Genomic DNA, 15,677 nt, shown 5'->3' with positions numbered 1-15,677 from the left:
GGGGGGGGGGGGGAGGGGTGCTAATGTCAAGGTGTCCCCCTCCCCTCTGCTCCTGCCCCCAGCTTACCCCATCTCCATGGGGGGGGGGCGGGAAGAAGGACATGGGAGGGAGCTTTCTGGCAACAGCGGCTGTCTCAACTTGCTGATCTACTTTAAAAGGCAATGTACTTAGAGTGGGGTCAGCGTACGTAAAGGGGCAATGCACATCTCTCTCTCTCTCTCTCATATACAGGGTGTGTGTCTCTGTCTGCCATGCTGTCTCCCCTCCCTCCATTTGTGCTGCCTTGTAGAGTGTGAGGCTGCATTAACAACAATGTGTTAACCCTTGAGGGCTCAGCCGAGTGCTAGTTCATCATTTAGCCAGTAAGGCATTCCCTGGGAAATATCCCACCCCCTTCCACCCTCTGACTTCAGCACCTCAACCAAGCTTCACAATCATCATTGCTGTGCACAGTATTAAATTGTGGTGAAAAAAATTTCCCTGGATCCTAACCCCTCCTATTTACATTAATTCTTATGGGGAAATTGGATTCGCTTAAAGTCACATTTTTCAGGGGCATAACTACAACGTTAAGCAAGGAGTTACTGTACTGAGTTTGCAGAAAGGTGTCTAGTGACTGCCATTACTTCTGTTTTTAGACCGTGATCAGAAAATGTGGGGTAAACCTAGAATATTAAAGAAACTTGTGGGGAGATCCTAAATTGGGGGTGCAGCAAACACCACTGAAGATGGAAAATAAAACAAAATTACCTAAAGAGATTAGAAACATGGACAGAAAATAGTTACTTGGTTTGGAAAATTGCAAGCAGATATAATTGAGGAAAAAAACCTGAATGTGACAGTAAATGGAACATTAGATGAATTTGCAATGCAGTATTGCAAATAGTTTAATTTTTTTTGGATACACAGAGTTATCCTGGCAAAAAGAATGGAGATAAATCTGAGGCTGTACTTGGAAGATTCTGTTCATTTCTATAAAGCTCTGTACTAGAAAAATTAAATAAATTGGAAGGATTTAGAGAAAACTAACGAATGATTAGAGAATTGGATCATGTAATATGCTATTAACCTATTCCCCCGATCAGTTTTTTCCATCCAAGGTTTTTTCTTGTTTCCCACACCTTTGCCCTTCAACTCCATTTCTTGTCAAAGGAAGGAGAGAATGGATGGCAGGTTTCTCCACTTTGTTCCTAATAATTTTCTCCCCCAAGCATTTCTAGCATTTAGACACCATCAGTAATTCTAATAACCAGGGCTGTCAAGCGATTTAAAAAAAATAATCGCGATTAATCACGCTGTTAAACAATAATAGAATACCATTTATTTAAATATTTGTGGATGTTTTCTACATTTTCAAATATATTGATTTCAAGTACAACACAGAATACAAAGTGTACAGTGTTCACTTTATATTTATTTTTTATTACAAATATTTGCACTGTAAAAACAAAAGAAATAGTATTTTTCAATTCACCTAATACAAGTGCAGTCTCTTTTTCATGAAAGTTGAACTTATAAATGTAGAATTATGTACAAAAAAAAACCTGCATTCAAAAATAAAACAATGTAAAACTTTAGAGCCTACAAGTCCAATCAGTCCTACTTCTTGTTCACACAATTGCTCAGGCAAACAAGTTTGTTTACATTTGCAGAAGATAATGCTGCCTGCTTCTTGTTTACAATGTCACCTAAAAGTGAGAACAGGCGTTTGCATGGCACTGTTGTAGCCAGCATCGCAAGATATTTACATGCCAGATGCGCTAAAGATTCATATGTCCCTTGATGCTTCAACCACCATTCCAGGGGACATTCGTCCATGCTGATGATGGGTTCTGCTCGATAACGATCCAAAGCAGTGCAGCCTGGCGCATGTTCATTTTCATCATCTGAGTCAGATGCCACCAGCAGAAGGTTGATTTTCTTTTTTGGTGGTTTGGGTTCTGTAGGTTCCGCATCTGAGTGTTGCTCTTTTAAGACGTCTGAAAGCATGCTCCACACTTCATCCCTTTTAGATTTTGGAAGGCACTTCAGATTCTTAAATCTTGAGTTGAGTGCTATAGCTATCTTTAGAAATTTCACATTGGTATCTTCTTTGCATTTTGTCAAATTTACAGTGAAAGTATTCTTAAAATGAACAACATGTTCTGTGTCATCATCCGAGACTGCTATAACATGAAATATATGGTGGGGCCGGCAGGCTTCCTACCTGGCTCGCGCTTCTCCCCCCTCTCCCTCCGCAGCAGAGTTTGGATGTGGGAGGGGGCAGGGGATTGGGGCACGGGACAGGATGAGGCAGGCTCTGGGTGGCGCTTACCTGGGGGGCTCCCCGGAAGCGGTGACATCCCCCTTGCTCAGTTGCTAAGTGGAGGCGTGGCCAGGCAACTTTGCGTGCTGCCTCTGCCTGCAGGCACTGCCCCCGCAGCTCCCGTTGGCCGTCTCCCAGCCAGTAGGAGCTGTGGGGGCGGTGCCCTGGGCAGCTGCAATGCGCAGAGCTGCCTGGCCACACCTCCACCTAGCAGCTGAGTGAGGGGGATGTCGCTGCTTCCAGGGAGCCCCCCAGGTAAGCACCTCCCAGAACCCGCCTCACCCCGTCCCGTGCCCCCACCCCCTGCCTCCTCCCACACCCAGTCTCTTCTGCTGGGGGGAGGGAGGGCGCGGAGGCCCAAGACTGCCCCAGCAGCGGCTGGTACCCCTGGCGCAGGGGCTGCCTGAGCTGCCCCTGAGCCAGGCGCACCGGCCACTGCAAAAGTCACAGAGGTCATGGAAAGTCACACAATCCGTGACCTCCGTGACAAACTCGCAGACTTAACTATCATCCATAGATATTGTTTCAATGTAGTCCTGTCTGTGTTTCTCCCTTCTATTGAGCGTGTTTCAAATTACTTTTCTGTGTTGAATCTTATTTTTTTCCTGCCCATATGTGTCTAGGTAACTTTCCATATCTCTGTCCTTGTGGATGTTGGCAAGACCTCTAAATTAGTATAATTTGTGCAGACATGCTGTTTGCCTGCTTTCATGGACAAATAATGAGAATGTTCGGTCCCTAAAGATCCCACTCCCCACCCTTTTTCTCTGTCCAAATTGGTATATTATTGTTCTTTGTTTAGGATTCCATCTATTTTTTTTTTTATGGTGCTCATATCCAAAGTAGCTTGATCTTCTTACAGCTAGTCCTCCCCTTTATTTTATTAAATTTCTTTTCCTTTATTAATCCTCCCAGTTCCTCTTGACCTCTTACTATTTACTTATTCCTTATCTACCTTTTTAACACTTAGCCTAAAACAACTGAACAATACACTAAAAATATACCATTGGGAAGAATTTTGCATTGGCAGGAAGGTGAATTGGTGAGTCAACAAGTCTCTTTTCATTCTTACCATATTATGTTTTTTCCTACCACTTCTGTATGTGTTCTTTTTTGTTTTTTTTTGAGACCTGTTCTTGTAATTTGCCCACAGTTCAATCTGCTATCTGTTCAGAAGTAGCCTGTTTCACCTGTTTTGAATAATTCACAACTATTTGAGAAAAGGACTTGTTGCTATACAAGCACCATCTTCTCACACACCAGCCTTTTCCACCATACCTTTAGGTACCCTCTCTGCAACTATGTTTTTGGACTTAAGAATGCAGTAGTCTTTGAGGTTCTGTTCTTTAGTTTGCTTCACAGTTTCTTAAACGTAGTCCCCAGAACCTCATTTGCTGAACTGGGATCCCTATTTAGCAGTATGATGAAAGATACAAGATCTTGAAGTTTTGCAGCAATGGTCAATATCCTATTTAGAGAACAGGAACCCACTAGTATAGGCAAAAAGGCTGTAGGTCAGTATCTCCCAAGTTGGAGGTTGGGCCAAAGTGTGCCTGAGGAAAGTCACCACCTCTGTTCTTGCTATGGTTCAGGACTGTGGGAGCATCTTAGAAGTACAGGTCTGCAGATTCAGTTGGCAAGCAGCCTGTAATCCAAGCTTCTCTTTTCTGTTCCCATGTCCTTCAGCTCATCTGGCGGGTGGCATCAATGAGTGCCCTTACCGTCAGTGTCATATAATCTGATGAGTAGGACCACAGGATGGAGTAATAGAGCTGCTGGGAGTGAGTGGGGAAGGAAAAATCAGGAAAATAAATGAAAGCACACCAGAAACAATGGGAAGAAGAAAAAGGAAAAAAATAAATACACGGGAAAAAATGGACAGACCCAAAAGGGAGAATCAGAGTAAATGAACAGGAAGAAAAGGAAAGGCTGTGGCAACTGTATGAGTGGAACAGAAGGCAACACATTCATTCACTAATCCATCCCCAATGGGTGGCTGAAACAGAAAAAATTGGAAACTATTGCAGTAGCTAATTATTGAGTATGTTTGACACTACCCATCATTTGTTCGTGTATTCATATGCATGGTATTAGATTTGGTATTCATATTCTTGTTCTGAAGTTTGTTTAACTGGCAGGAATTCAACTATCTCTCTTTCTCCATCTAGATTCAGTTCTAGGTGTGTAATCAAAGATTACTTTAACCTTGAAATCAACATACCAGTAGAAAGGCTATTGTAGCTCGATCATATAACGTAAGGGTGCTCATCACCCTTGCTGATTTATTTCCCCATCTCTCTCCAGCCCCTCTCTGTTCACTTGCTTGCAGTCCCTGCCTTAACCCGACCCCACCTCATCTAGAGTCTATCTGAGCAGCATTATTCAACTAAACACCTCTGAGCTAGGAGAATTCTCCTCTAGCTTACACTGGAAATTTGAGGTTCAAGAGTGTGATTTTTTTTTTTTTTTGATTAAATTACACCTTCAGAGAAAGTGAATTACAGCAAAGTAATTTTTCAATTTGTAGGCACAAATGACACTATCGAACACCAAATAAGATGTCTAAATTTTGTCATTTGTAAGTATCACAATTAGGTACAAAATTGTGACCCAGTTTGAGCTCTGACAATTGGGATTTACACTAGTGTCGTAAAATCTGACATATGGGGCCATCACCCCTGGTTCCATATTGATTTATGTTGTAATTAGCCTTCCATTATTTGTATTTGTTCTGTAATTAGCATTTAGTAATTTTGAGGAGGATATTTGTTCTTCATATATAACAAGTTGTCAAAACCGCCTCTGGTTTAAATCCAAAATTCATCTCAACTTTAACTGCAGAACCACGACTGCTTCTTGCACTCTCCAACGTCGTCAGCATAATTCTTTGAAGTATTCATTTGAATCTACAGGTGAAGAGTTTGTGTAGTTACTTTTCTAGATCAAGTTATGGTGCCATAATTAAGAGTTAGTTGTAAGTTAATATTTAATAAGATTGATTCAGTGAAAAACCTTGATTTTATACATTTGTGCAATTGTTTTATAAATAATCTTTCACAGCAGTTTTTATGTGGGAAATTTAGCCAATTTAAAGTTAATCAAGACTTTTGTTTTGAAATCAATTTTAAAAAAATTATCTTTTCATCCTGTAACTCAGCCCCAGTTCAATACTCTCTCTTATTAATGTTAAAAAATCTGCTTGAGGTATGGGTTTTGAGGAGAGACTGGGAAATCTGAAGTTCAATTTAAAATATCTTGCACAGCCTTTTGCAGAATTTTCTATTAGAATAGATTTTGTATTTGATTCCATTAATCCATAGCAAAGGGTACTTTTTGTTTCTTGGTATTGTTTGTATACCAAGGCGCTTTCTATGGGAAATAATTCATGATCACAAATGAAAAATTACTACTTTATTTTATATGGTAATTAAGAGGAGGAGATGAACAAAGTTGCAAAAGACTAACCTAATATTTTCAAGAGAAACAAGGCATAATTTAAGACATATTGGACTTGGATGTAATTTAATTTTCATGAAGTATGAAAAACATGTTTAAAAGAAAAATCCTATGCAATTTCAGAGATTCCAGTTTTGAAAAGCAGATTACTGGGATTCTTTGATTTCTCTTGTGACTTAGTTCTAATGTTTTCTCTGTTTATTTTTTTTTTAATAGAATGATATGACAACTGCTCGGCTACAGTGGGGAGAAATTCTTATGCCATTGCTTAAAAAATATAAACTAAACATAACATGGGGTGATCAAGATCTGTTGAATATTATGTTTTTTCATAATCCAGGTATGTCCTTTTCTCTGTTTAACTTTGATATTGTTTCACACTACAACTGTAAAATATTAATCTTGTATTTAGTTTCTAAATGCAGAAAATTTTGCCCCTTTTCAGAATTTTCAATGGATATGTTCCAGATAGTATTTTGTTTATTCCTTTTAAAAATGTTCTTTGTTGATTTTGAGATAATTTAGTCCAAAATAGATTTAAGTTGCATTGATGCCACCTAATTATTTTAAATATAATTGTAGACAAATATTTTAACACAATCTCTGAAAGATGTTATCTTACCAAGAAAAACTATTGATTAAATTTTTGTTCTCTCCTGAAGAGTTTTTTGTTGTGAACAACTGTGTACTGTGTATTTTTCTGAACAGAGAGCCTTTTTGTCTTTCCCTGTCAATGGAATTATCGTCCTGACCACTGCATTTATGGAAGCAATTGTAAGGAAGCTGAAGAAAAAGGAATATTTATTCTTCATGGAAACAGAGGTGTTTACCATGATGATAAACAACCAACTTTTAGGGCTATTTATGAAGCAATAAAAAAAGTAAGTAACTGTATAAACTACAATCATCCATAACTTGTGTAGAATTATTTATAAAATGTATCATCTGTTAAAGTTTAACATGTTTAGGACATGGACACTTTTTCTTGTATTATAATAATACCTCACCTTTATCAATTCTAGATAATTAACACAGTAACACTTTTTAAATGATTTGCAGTTCAGCTGGACTTCAAGTTTGGTTTTATGACAAAATAGAAACAGAATTGTTCATTGTTCTTTGAAACTAACATTTTAGGTTATTCAAGGATTATGATCAGTTTGGAATCTAAGATGTATTCTGTAACTGCAGTATATTTATTAAAAGACCGTATGTTGAGTCTTATAACAGTTAAACACAAATATGTAAAGAACCATATAATATTTATTTGTATTAGGATAGTTCCCTCAAACCAACAGAGATTGGGGTTCCATTGTGCTAAGCATTATACAAACAGAGTAGGAGACATTCCCAGCCCCAAAGACTTTACAATGTTCTTAGTACCATACAATTGTTAAAATTTTATTGTAGGCATACTTTGCCCACTGGAAGACAAATATTTTTGTATCATATTGTGATCTGTTTTGTATGCTAGGCACATTAATATATAGTTATCACTTTAAATGCATGCAAGTTTCTCTTCTAAGCACAATGGATTCTTTTTTATTCTGCAAATAAGGCTTCCAATAAAGTATTTATCACTACATCAGTATATTCACTGAAGAGCTGTAAAAAGTAGCGTTGATACACATTTTAATGTAACACACTATCTTGTATATGACCTTCGAAAATCAGTAGTGTATTTTAATGGCGTTTTATTGCAGGTTGTCATATGGATATTAAAATGAAGAAAAGTACTTTCGGGGGTCTGAAAACACACTGCACAGAAAGAAAATTTGTTCCCATAAAAATAAGATTCTTTGTTTCCTTTGAGCATTGTCAAAAAGAAAAAAAAGTATCTCCTTTTTATTTATGACGCCATTTGGTTTATGAATATTCCACAAAAAGTATATAAAACAATGCTGATCTGATGGTTTTAAGATTAGCAAAATTATTCTACTATGAAATGTTGGTTTTGCAAATGATTTGTTTCATATCTCTTATGAAAAAATATTATAACACTGAATTAATGATTGTATTTTTCCTTTACGTTCATGTTAAACACAATATATGCTTGACATTCATTCAATTTAATGAAATTGTTCTGTCTTTATTGGTACTATAGATTATCCGTTGTGCTGTTGATTCACTGTAACTCTATAAGAATTGTAATTTTTTAAAGAACTGCATTTAGACTGGGATAATTGTACATTTTTTAAGCCAAAGCTGAGATGCAATAGGCATGTGATCGTGTGAACAACCCATGAATTATGTTAGATCTTTAAAGCTTATTTTGAATTTGCTTGTATGGCTTAGTATGTTGATTTTGTGTTTTGTCTAAGCAATATTTGGGTGATGACTTTCATATTGTATTAAAAACAAGCTGAGCAAAGTTTTTACTAGCCTTAGAGCATCAAGTAACCATATTTATGGAGTTACTTTTGTGTTTCACAATAATGATGAAAGGCATTTTCATAACACTCTTGCTTCTTTGAAAAAAAAAAAGGAATATTGTTCTTACACATGACCTTAATGTCACTTCTCATTTTTTTCCCCTCTAGTATTCCTTTGGTGATGACCTGGTTAATTTCCTGTTACAGCCCCTAGAACTGGAACTGCAGAAGACAATGCATACATACTGCGGAAGAATATACAAAGTGTTCATAAAGCAGCTAACAAAAAGCATAAGAGATATTTATGATAGAAGATCAAAGGGAAGTTGATTCTTACTACAAACTCACAAAACTATTGAATTCAAACAAAGACGGAATATATAAAATGTATGAAGGATGTTCATGCAAGAAATATAATATTGCTTGAATCACCTATTCCTAGCGTGCCTAGGTAAATGTTTACCAGTGTAGATAAAATGAAGAAACTGTTCATATTATGAAGAATACACTTTCCTGCAAAGAAGATATTTCTGATTTTTTAATCACTGCTAATTTTCATTCCAGTTCTAGTGAATATGGGAGTTACTGGCTGTTCTAGTCGGGTTTTTTTATTCTGCATAATTCAGTTGTCTGTTATACTCAAATGGGTAAAACAGAAATGAAGATAGATCTATTGGTAGAATGTACCTCATACATTATCTATGATTCTGCTAAACTGTGAATGTAGCAATAATTGAGTCAGCACTAACCTCACTTTAAAAGTGTGAGAACAAAGTTGTTTACAAGGGCAGAAGTTATTCTGTTTTCAAAGAAATCTGATGTAACCATTGACAATCTGTATGTGCCTTTAGATGTGTTCATCTCCTACATGTTAAAATATTGTTTTGACAATCATGTTTCATATTTTAGATGTAAACTGCACATTATAAACAAGATTTTCAAAGCAATTAATCACTAGTGTAAGAGGAACTAGTTTCCCGTCTGTAGTTACTGATATCTTGTTGTGATACAACCTCATAACAGATGCTGTGTTCAGCCATCTTGCCAAAATACTCCAGCTGAATTTTTTACAAAGATACAATATGAGATTTTTTTAGAAATAGTTTTTATCACTTTTACTGATACTTTTTTGCAACTTCACTGAGCTTTCTGGAAGCAAATGGAATGTTTCCTCTATTATATTTAATTACTAAGAATGATTACATGATATGGTAGAGAGCTGTGAGTGGGGCTCTTAATTGTTCCCAAAATGCATATAGGACATGTTTCCTCTGAGAACTATTAATCATGAGGAAATATTACACACGTTACCACTTCACCTCATAACCCTCCCCCCCAATAGATTTGCATATGTGCTTAATAACAAAGCTTAAAAATCTTGGACAGATCCTCAGATGAATGATTCCATTGACGCCAATAGAGCTATGCTGATTTACAAGAGTATTAGGCCCCTGTGTTTTTGTTTATAGGAAACCTGTTCCATTGTTTTCAGGATATAAATTATTTCCTTTTGAAAAACGAAACAAAATAAGAAAAAAATCTATTGGTTCTAATAGTAATAAAATATTCTTCTTCGAGTGATTGTTCACGTCCATTCCAATTAGGTGTGCGCACACCGCGTGCACAGACGTCGGAGACTTTTTCCCTTAGCAGCTCCCATCAGGATGGCAGGGGAGCCCCCTAGAGTGGTGCCCTTATGGCAGTGTATATATTACCCTGACTGCCCCACCCCCCTTCAGTTCTGTCTTACCGTCCATGGAGGCGTTGGAACATTCTCTCTCTCGCTCGCTTGCAAGTGATTCCTTAGCCTTTCAATCTTCTAGTTAGAGTTGTTCTTAGATAGTTATCAGTTAGTTAAATACCATTGTATTCAGGTGTCTGGAAGCTAGTTCCAGCACCAGCCTTGGTCTGTGAGGAATGCCGCAAGCCTAGAGTTTCAAAGCTTGTGCCACGTGCCACAAGTCTATGCCTAACAGCAACCCCCACGACTCCTGTCTCCGGTGTCTGGGAGTGTCTCATCAGGCAGAGTGCTGCAAAATCTGCAAGGCCTTCAAGCCGTGCACTAAGAAAGAAAAGAGACTTTCGCCTTAAGCAGTTGCTCATGGAGGCCGCTTTATAACCACTGGCCCCTGACCGACCGGCCCCGGCCCCAGCTTCCTCGTTGCAAAGTGTCCGGGCATCCATGTGCGACCCAGCACTGCCCAGGCACCGTAAATCGCTGGCACCGAGATGGGACGACCAACCTTGGCACCGGTTGAACTCTCCAGCCCCAACAAAGCGTCACAAGAAAGGAGAAAGAGGGCGCTCTCCCCAAAGAGCTACTAAGCTGCTCAGAGAAGCTCCTGGCACGCAAAGACAGATTGCGGGACTAAGCCAAGAACTGGCACCATCGACTCTGGTGCCACAGGCCCCATTGAGTCCAGTACCCAGTAGATTCAGTGCCGACGAATGTCTGAAGGAGGTCCTCGAACACCCCTCCACACCTGACTCTTTCAAGGCAGCGAAAGACCTCACTGAGTTGTCGGCGCCAAACCCCCTCCCATGCAGGGAGAAGCCTCCGGCACCAACCAAGAGGGTGCTGTCCAGAGGGAAGCCGGCAATGGTGCAGCTCTCAAGGTCACCGTCTCAGCACCGCTCTTGGCACTGCTCCCATTCAAGCTCGGCATCCTGCTATTTCCCGGCCCCTGCGATCCAGTGTGAGATTACAGCACCGGAGGTGAACCCGCCTGCGGCGACTGCACACCAGTCCACAACGCCATCGGTCACCCAGCACTGGAGTACGGCACCGATAATCTCACCGGCACCGAGTGAGAAGCACCAGTCCCGGTCTCGAGACTCCCGGTACTATTCGCGGTCCCAGTCAGCCAGGCACTGCTCCCCAGCCGCTCAACATTCGGTACCGCCCTAGTCCTCTCCGTCGGTATCCTCCGGCTCCGAGGCCAACTGCGGTCACTCTAGCTATAGCAGACATCGAACTGTAGCCAGCAGAGAATCCCAATTAGCATAGCAGCCACAATGACTTCCTCTGGGTCAGTGGCCTTTCTGGACCCCATGGGCCTACCACCAGCAGCAGGGCATCACCTCCAGGGCCTCTAGGTCTGCGCAATCTGTGCAACGCCATTCCAGGTTGCCACACAGGCACGCATCAAGGACAAGGGAGGCCACTCTCTCTAGGCGGCCCCTGTCCCCCAAGAGCAACCGGCGCTTCCAGGCCTAATGCCCGAGGCGGTGCCAAGCACTGCTACACTTCAAGAGGTGTCAGCCCCGCCGGGATCTGAAGTGTCCCAGGCATATGGGGACACACAGGAGGGTCTAGATGAGGGCAACTGGCAGCACCTCACTTCCTCCTCTTCCCCAGATGAGGCGGTGGCGGGCACATCAGTCTCAGGACTGCCACCAATCGACCACAGGGCTCACCAGGAACTACTCTGCAGGATCGCCCTCAGTATGGGGCTCCAGGCGGAAGAAAGGGTCGAGCAGGAGGATCCGATGGTGGACATCCTGACACCCGAGGGTCCCTCTAGAGTCACGCTCCCTCTCATAAAGACCATACAGACGAATTACAACGCTATATGGCAGACCCCGGCCTCCATCACGCCGACGGCCAGTGGGTAGAAAGGAAATACTTTGCCCCTTCCGAGGGCTATGAGTTCCTGTTCTGCCATCCAACTCCCTGTTCCCTAGTCGTTTCAGCAGTCAATGAGAAGGAACGACAGGGCCAACAGCCTTGGCCCCAAAGGCCAAGGAGGCCAAGCATTTGGACCTCTTAGGTAGGATTGTCTACTCCTCCAGGGGCCTCCAGCTATGCATAGCCAGCCAGCAGGCGATCCTTAATAGACATAACTTCAACTCTTGGACAGCCGTGTCCAAGTTTAAGGATCGCCTGCCCCAGGACTCACATTCTGAGTTTGCGGCGTTAATCAAGGAAGGAAAGGCAGTGGCTAAGACTTCGCTACAAGCCTCCCTTGATTCAGCTGACTCTGCGGCCAGAACCACTGCCTCGGGGGTAGTCATGCGGTACTCAGCATGGCTCCAGGCATCAGGTCTCCCTCCAGAGGTCCAGAATACCCTCCAAGACCTTCCCTTCGAGGGCTTGGGCCTTTTCTTGAAGCAAACAGACTCCAGGCTGCACAGCCTTAAGGATTCTAGGACCACCCTGAAATCGCTAGGGATATATATGCCAGCAACCCAGAGAAAGCCTTTCAGGCCTCAGCCTCCGCAGCAGAGGCAGTATCAACCCCGCCCTAGGTAGGAGCCGTATCGCAGGCGGGGCAGAAATAACAGGCGTAGACAGCAGAATAATGCGCCTAACCAAGGCCAGAATAAACCCTGGCCCAGAAACAAGCTAGGGGTTGAAGGCGTTCCCGAGGACAGTGTACCAACCCAGTTCCTGGATCCATCCCCACGGTTTTAAAACCAGCTATCCCACTTCTACCGTGCGAGGTCCCATATGACATCAGACCACTGGGTCCTGCGCATGGTACAGTTACTCCCTCCAGTTCTCCTCCTTCCCTCCCTCCCTCCCACCCACCTTCCCCGTCCCTCTTCAAGGACCCCTCTCACAAGCAACTCCTTATGCAGGAGGTTCGTTTGCTCCTCAAGATAGGTGTGGTGGAGTAGGTTCCACAGGAGCTAAGGGGAAAGGGGTTTTACTTCTGTTACTTTCTAATCCCCAATGCAAAGGGGGGTCTTTGACCCATTTTAGACCTTTGCGGACTCAATAAATTTATGGTCAAAGACCAGTTCCGCATGGTCCCCTAAGCACATTCCATCGTTGGATCCAGGGGATTGGGACGCTGCCCTCGACATGAAAGATGCATACTTCCATATTGCCATTCATCCGGCGCACTGACGCTTCCTCCGGTTTGTTGTAAACCAGTATCGCTACCAGTTCACAGTTTTCCCATTTTCAGCCTGACCACAGCCACCCCAGTGTTCACAAAATGCATGGCAGCGGTGGCAGAAAAGGCACGTTCCAGTGTACCCGTACCTCAACGACTGGCTACTGACAGATTGTTCAAAGGACGAGGTTCAGTCCCACATGACAGTGGTCTTGGACATGTTTCATAGACTGGGGCTCCTCCTCAATGTACCCAAATCATCACTCATACCTACCCAAAGGATAGAGTTTATAGGGGAAGTCCTGGACTCGATACGGGCAAAAGCGAGCCTTCCAGAGCCCAGGTTTCAAGCCATAGAGCAGATTGTCAAATCAGTGCTTCAGTATCCCACCATCACAGTCAGGTGTTGCTGCAGCTAATAGGGCATATGGCAGCATGCACGTACGTGGTCAAGCATGCCCAATTGAGACTCAGACGCATGCAAGCATGGCTCGTACTGTCTTACTGTCTGTACCGAGACCCCCTGGACCTTGTGGTGACAATTCCGGGACAGGTTCTAGAATCCCTGCATTGGTGGCTGGTCTGTGCAGGGGACCCCTTTTCCAAGCCCCAACCTTCTCTGACGTTAATAACAGACGTGTCAGATCTGGGCTGGGGTGCATACTTAGGGGATCTGAGGACACAAGGCTTGTAGTCGAGGGACAAGATACCTCATGTCAACCTGAAGGAGCTCAGGGCAGTTTGACTGGCCTGCCAAACCTTTCACACCACTTTGCAGGGTCACAGCATGACCGTCCTGACAGACACCACCACCGCCAGGTTCTATAAACAAGCAAGGTGGAGACCGCTCCTCACCTCTCTGCCGCAAGGCTCTTCTTCTCTGGGACTTCTGTATAGCCCAATCCATTCAGCTCGAAGCATCTTGCCTTCCAGGGGTATGGAATGAGCTGGCAGATCGCCTCAGCAGGTCATACCACATGCACGAGTGGTCAATCAGATCGGACATCATACAGTCAGTCTTCCAAAAGTGGGGTTATCCCCAAGTAGACCTCTTCGCCACCAAGAGCAACAGACAGTGCCCTCAGCTCTGCTCATTCCAAAACCACAGTCCGGGCTCGATTGCTGATGCGTTCCTAATACCGTGGGGCAAGGGTCTGAAGTATGCCTTCCCTCCTAACCGGCTCGTCCACTGGGTCCTCCTCAAAATTCGCGGGGACAGGGCGACGGTAATCATGATCGCCCTGTCTTGGCCCCGGCAACATTGGTACGCAATCCTCCTAGAGCTGTCCGTAGACGCCCCAATAGCCCTGCCCCTTCACCCGGATCTGATCACGCAGGACCATGGGTGCCTCCTTTACCCAAACCTGCAATCTCTACATCTCATGGCTTGGAAACTCCATGGCTAAATCCCATGGAGAGCCAGTGCTCTCAGTCGGTGAGACAAATTCTCCTCGGCAGTAGGAAACCTTCCACTAAGGCTACCTACCTGGTGAAATGGAAAAGGTTTTCCTGTTGGTGTGAACCCAAGCACCTTCAACCACTCCAGGCTCCTATCCCAGTTATTTTAGACTACCTCCTACACCTTAAGCAACAGGGTCTATCCCTTTCCTCCATCAGAGTACACCTGGCGACCATTTCAACTTTCCATCCAGGGGAGTCTGGGCGCTCGGTATTTTCAAATCCCATCCTGAGGCAATTCCTCAAAGGGCTGGAGAGGGTGTTCCCGTATTTTCACCCACCAGTCCCAACCTGGAACCTGAACTTGGTCCTCTCCAAACTCATGAACCCACTGTTTGAGCCCCTGACCACTTGTTCCCTCCTCTACCTTTCTTGGAAGGTGGCGTTCCTGGTGGCTTTTACATCGGCAAGGAGGGTGTCCGAGCTGAGAGCCCTCACCTCCGAACCACCTTACACGGTGTTTCATAAGGACAAGGTGCAGCTTAGACCACACCCCAAATTTCTCCCCAAGGTGATCTCACAATTCCACATGGGTCAGGACATTTGCTTACCAGTGTTCTTTCCAAAACCCTACACAAGCTCGAGACACCGCAGCCTACACACGCTGGATGGCCGGAGAGCCTTGGAGTTCTACATAGAGCGCACAAAACCTTTTTGCAAGTCGACCCAGTTGTTCATCGCCATAGCCGACAGAATGAAGGGCCTTCCTGTCTCTGTGCAACGCACATTGTCCTGGATCACAGACTGCATTCACAAGTGCTATGAGCTGGCCAAGGTCCCAGCCCCAGCCATTATGGCCCATTCAACCAGAGCGCATGCATCTTCGACAGCCTTTCTGGCTCAGTTCCCTATCCAGGAGATCTGTAAAGCAGCCACCTGGTCTTCAGTGCACACGTTTACAGTCCACTATGCTGTTAACCAACAGGCCAGAGATGATGCGGAGGTCGGCAGAGCTGTTCTTCACTCAATCGTTCCATGACTCCTACCCTCCTCCAATGGTAAGCTTGGAAGTCACTTAATTGGAATGGACGTGAACAATCACTCGAAGAAGAAAAGACGGTTACTTACCTCTCGTAACTGTTGTTCTTCGAGATGTGTTGTTTACGTCCATTACAATACCCACCCCCCTTCCCCTCTGTCGGAGTCAACGGCAAGAAGGAACCGAAGGGGGGTCGGGCCGGCAGGGTAATATATACATCTCCATAAGGGCGCCACTCTAGGGAGCTCCCCTGCCGTACTGACGG

The 15,677-nt window shown here is 43.5% G+C and overlaps 1 protein-coding gene across 1 annotated transcript in view; it reads left to right on the top strand.

The window, feature by feature from the left end:
- GXYLT1 (glucoside xylosyltransferase 1) overlaps nt 1–9,288 on the top strand; it is a 73,867-nt gene extending 64,579 nt beyond the window's left edge. The window contains exons 6-8 of the mRNA XM_024201100.3: nt 5,979–6,102; nt 6,471–6,643; nt 8,303–9,288. Coding sequence (XP_024056868.1) covers nt 5,979–6,102; nt 6,471–6,643; nt 8,303–8,464 — 459 coding nt within the window. The 3' untranslated portion in view covers nt 8,465–9,288. The remainder of the gene's footprint in view (nt 1–5,978; nt 6,103–6,470; nt 6,644–8,302) is intronic.
- Nucleotides 9,289–15,677: the final 6,389 nt, after the last annotated feature.

The sequence above is a fragment of the Terrapene carolina genome, unplaced genomic scaffold (assembly GCF_002925995.2).
Source record: "Terrapene carolina triunguis isolate 2854851 unplaced genomic scaffold, T_m_triunguis-2.0 Scaffold68, whole genome shotgun sequence".
Lineage (NCBI taxonomy): Eukaryota > Metazoa > Chordata > Testudines > Emydidae > Terrapene > Terrapene triunguis.
This window is presented reverse-complemented; position numbering and strand designations above follow the sequence as displayed.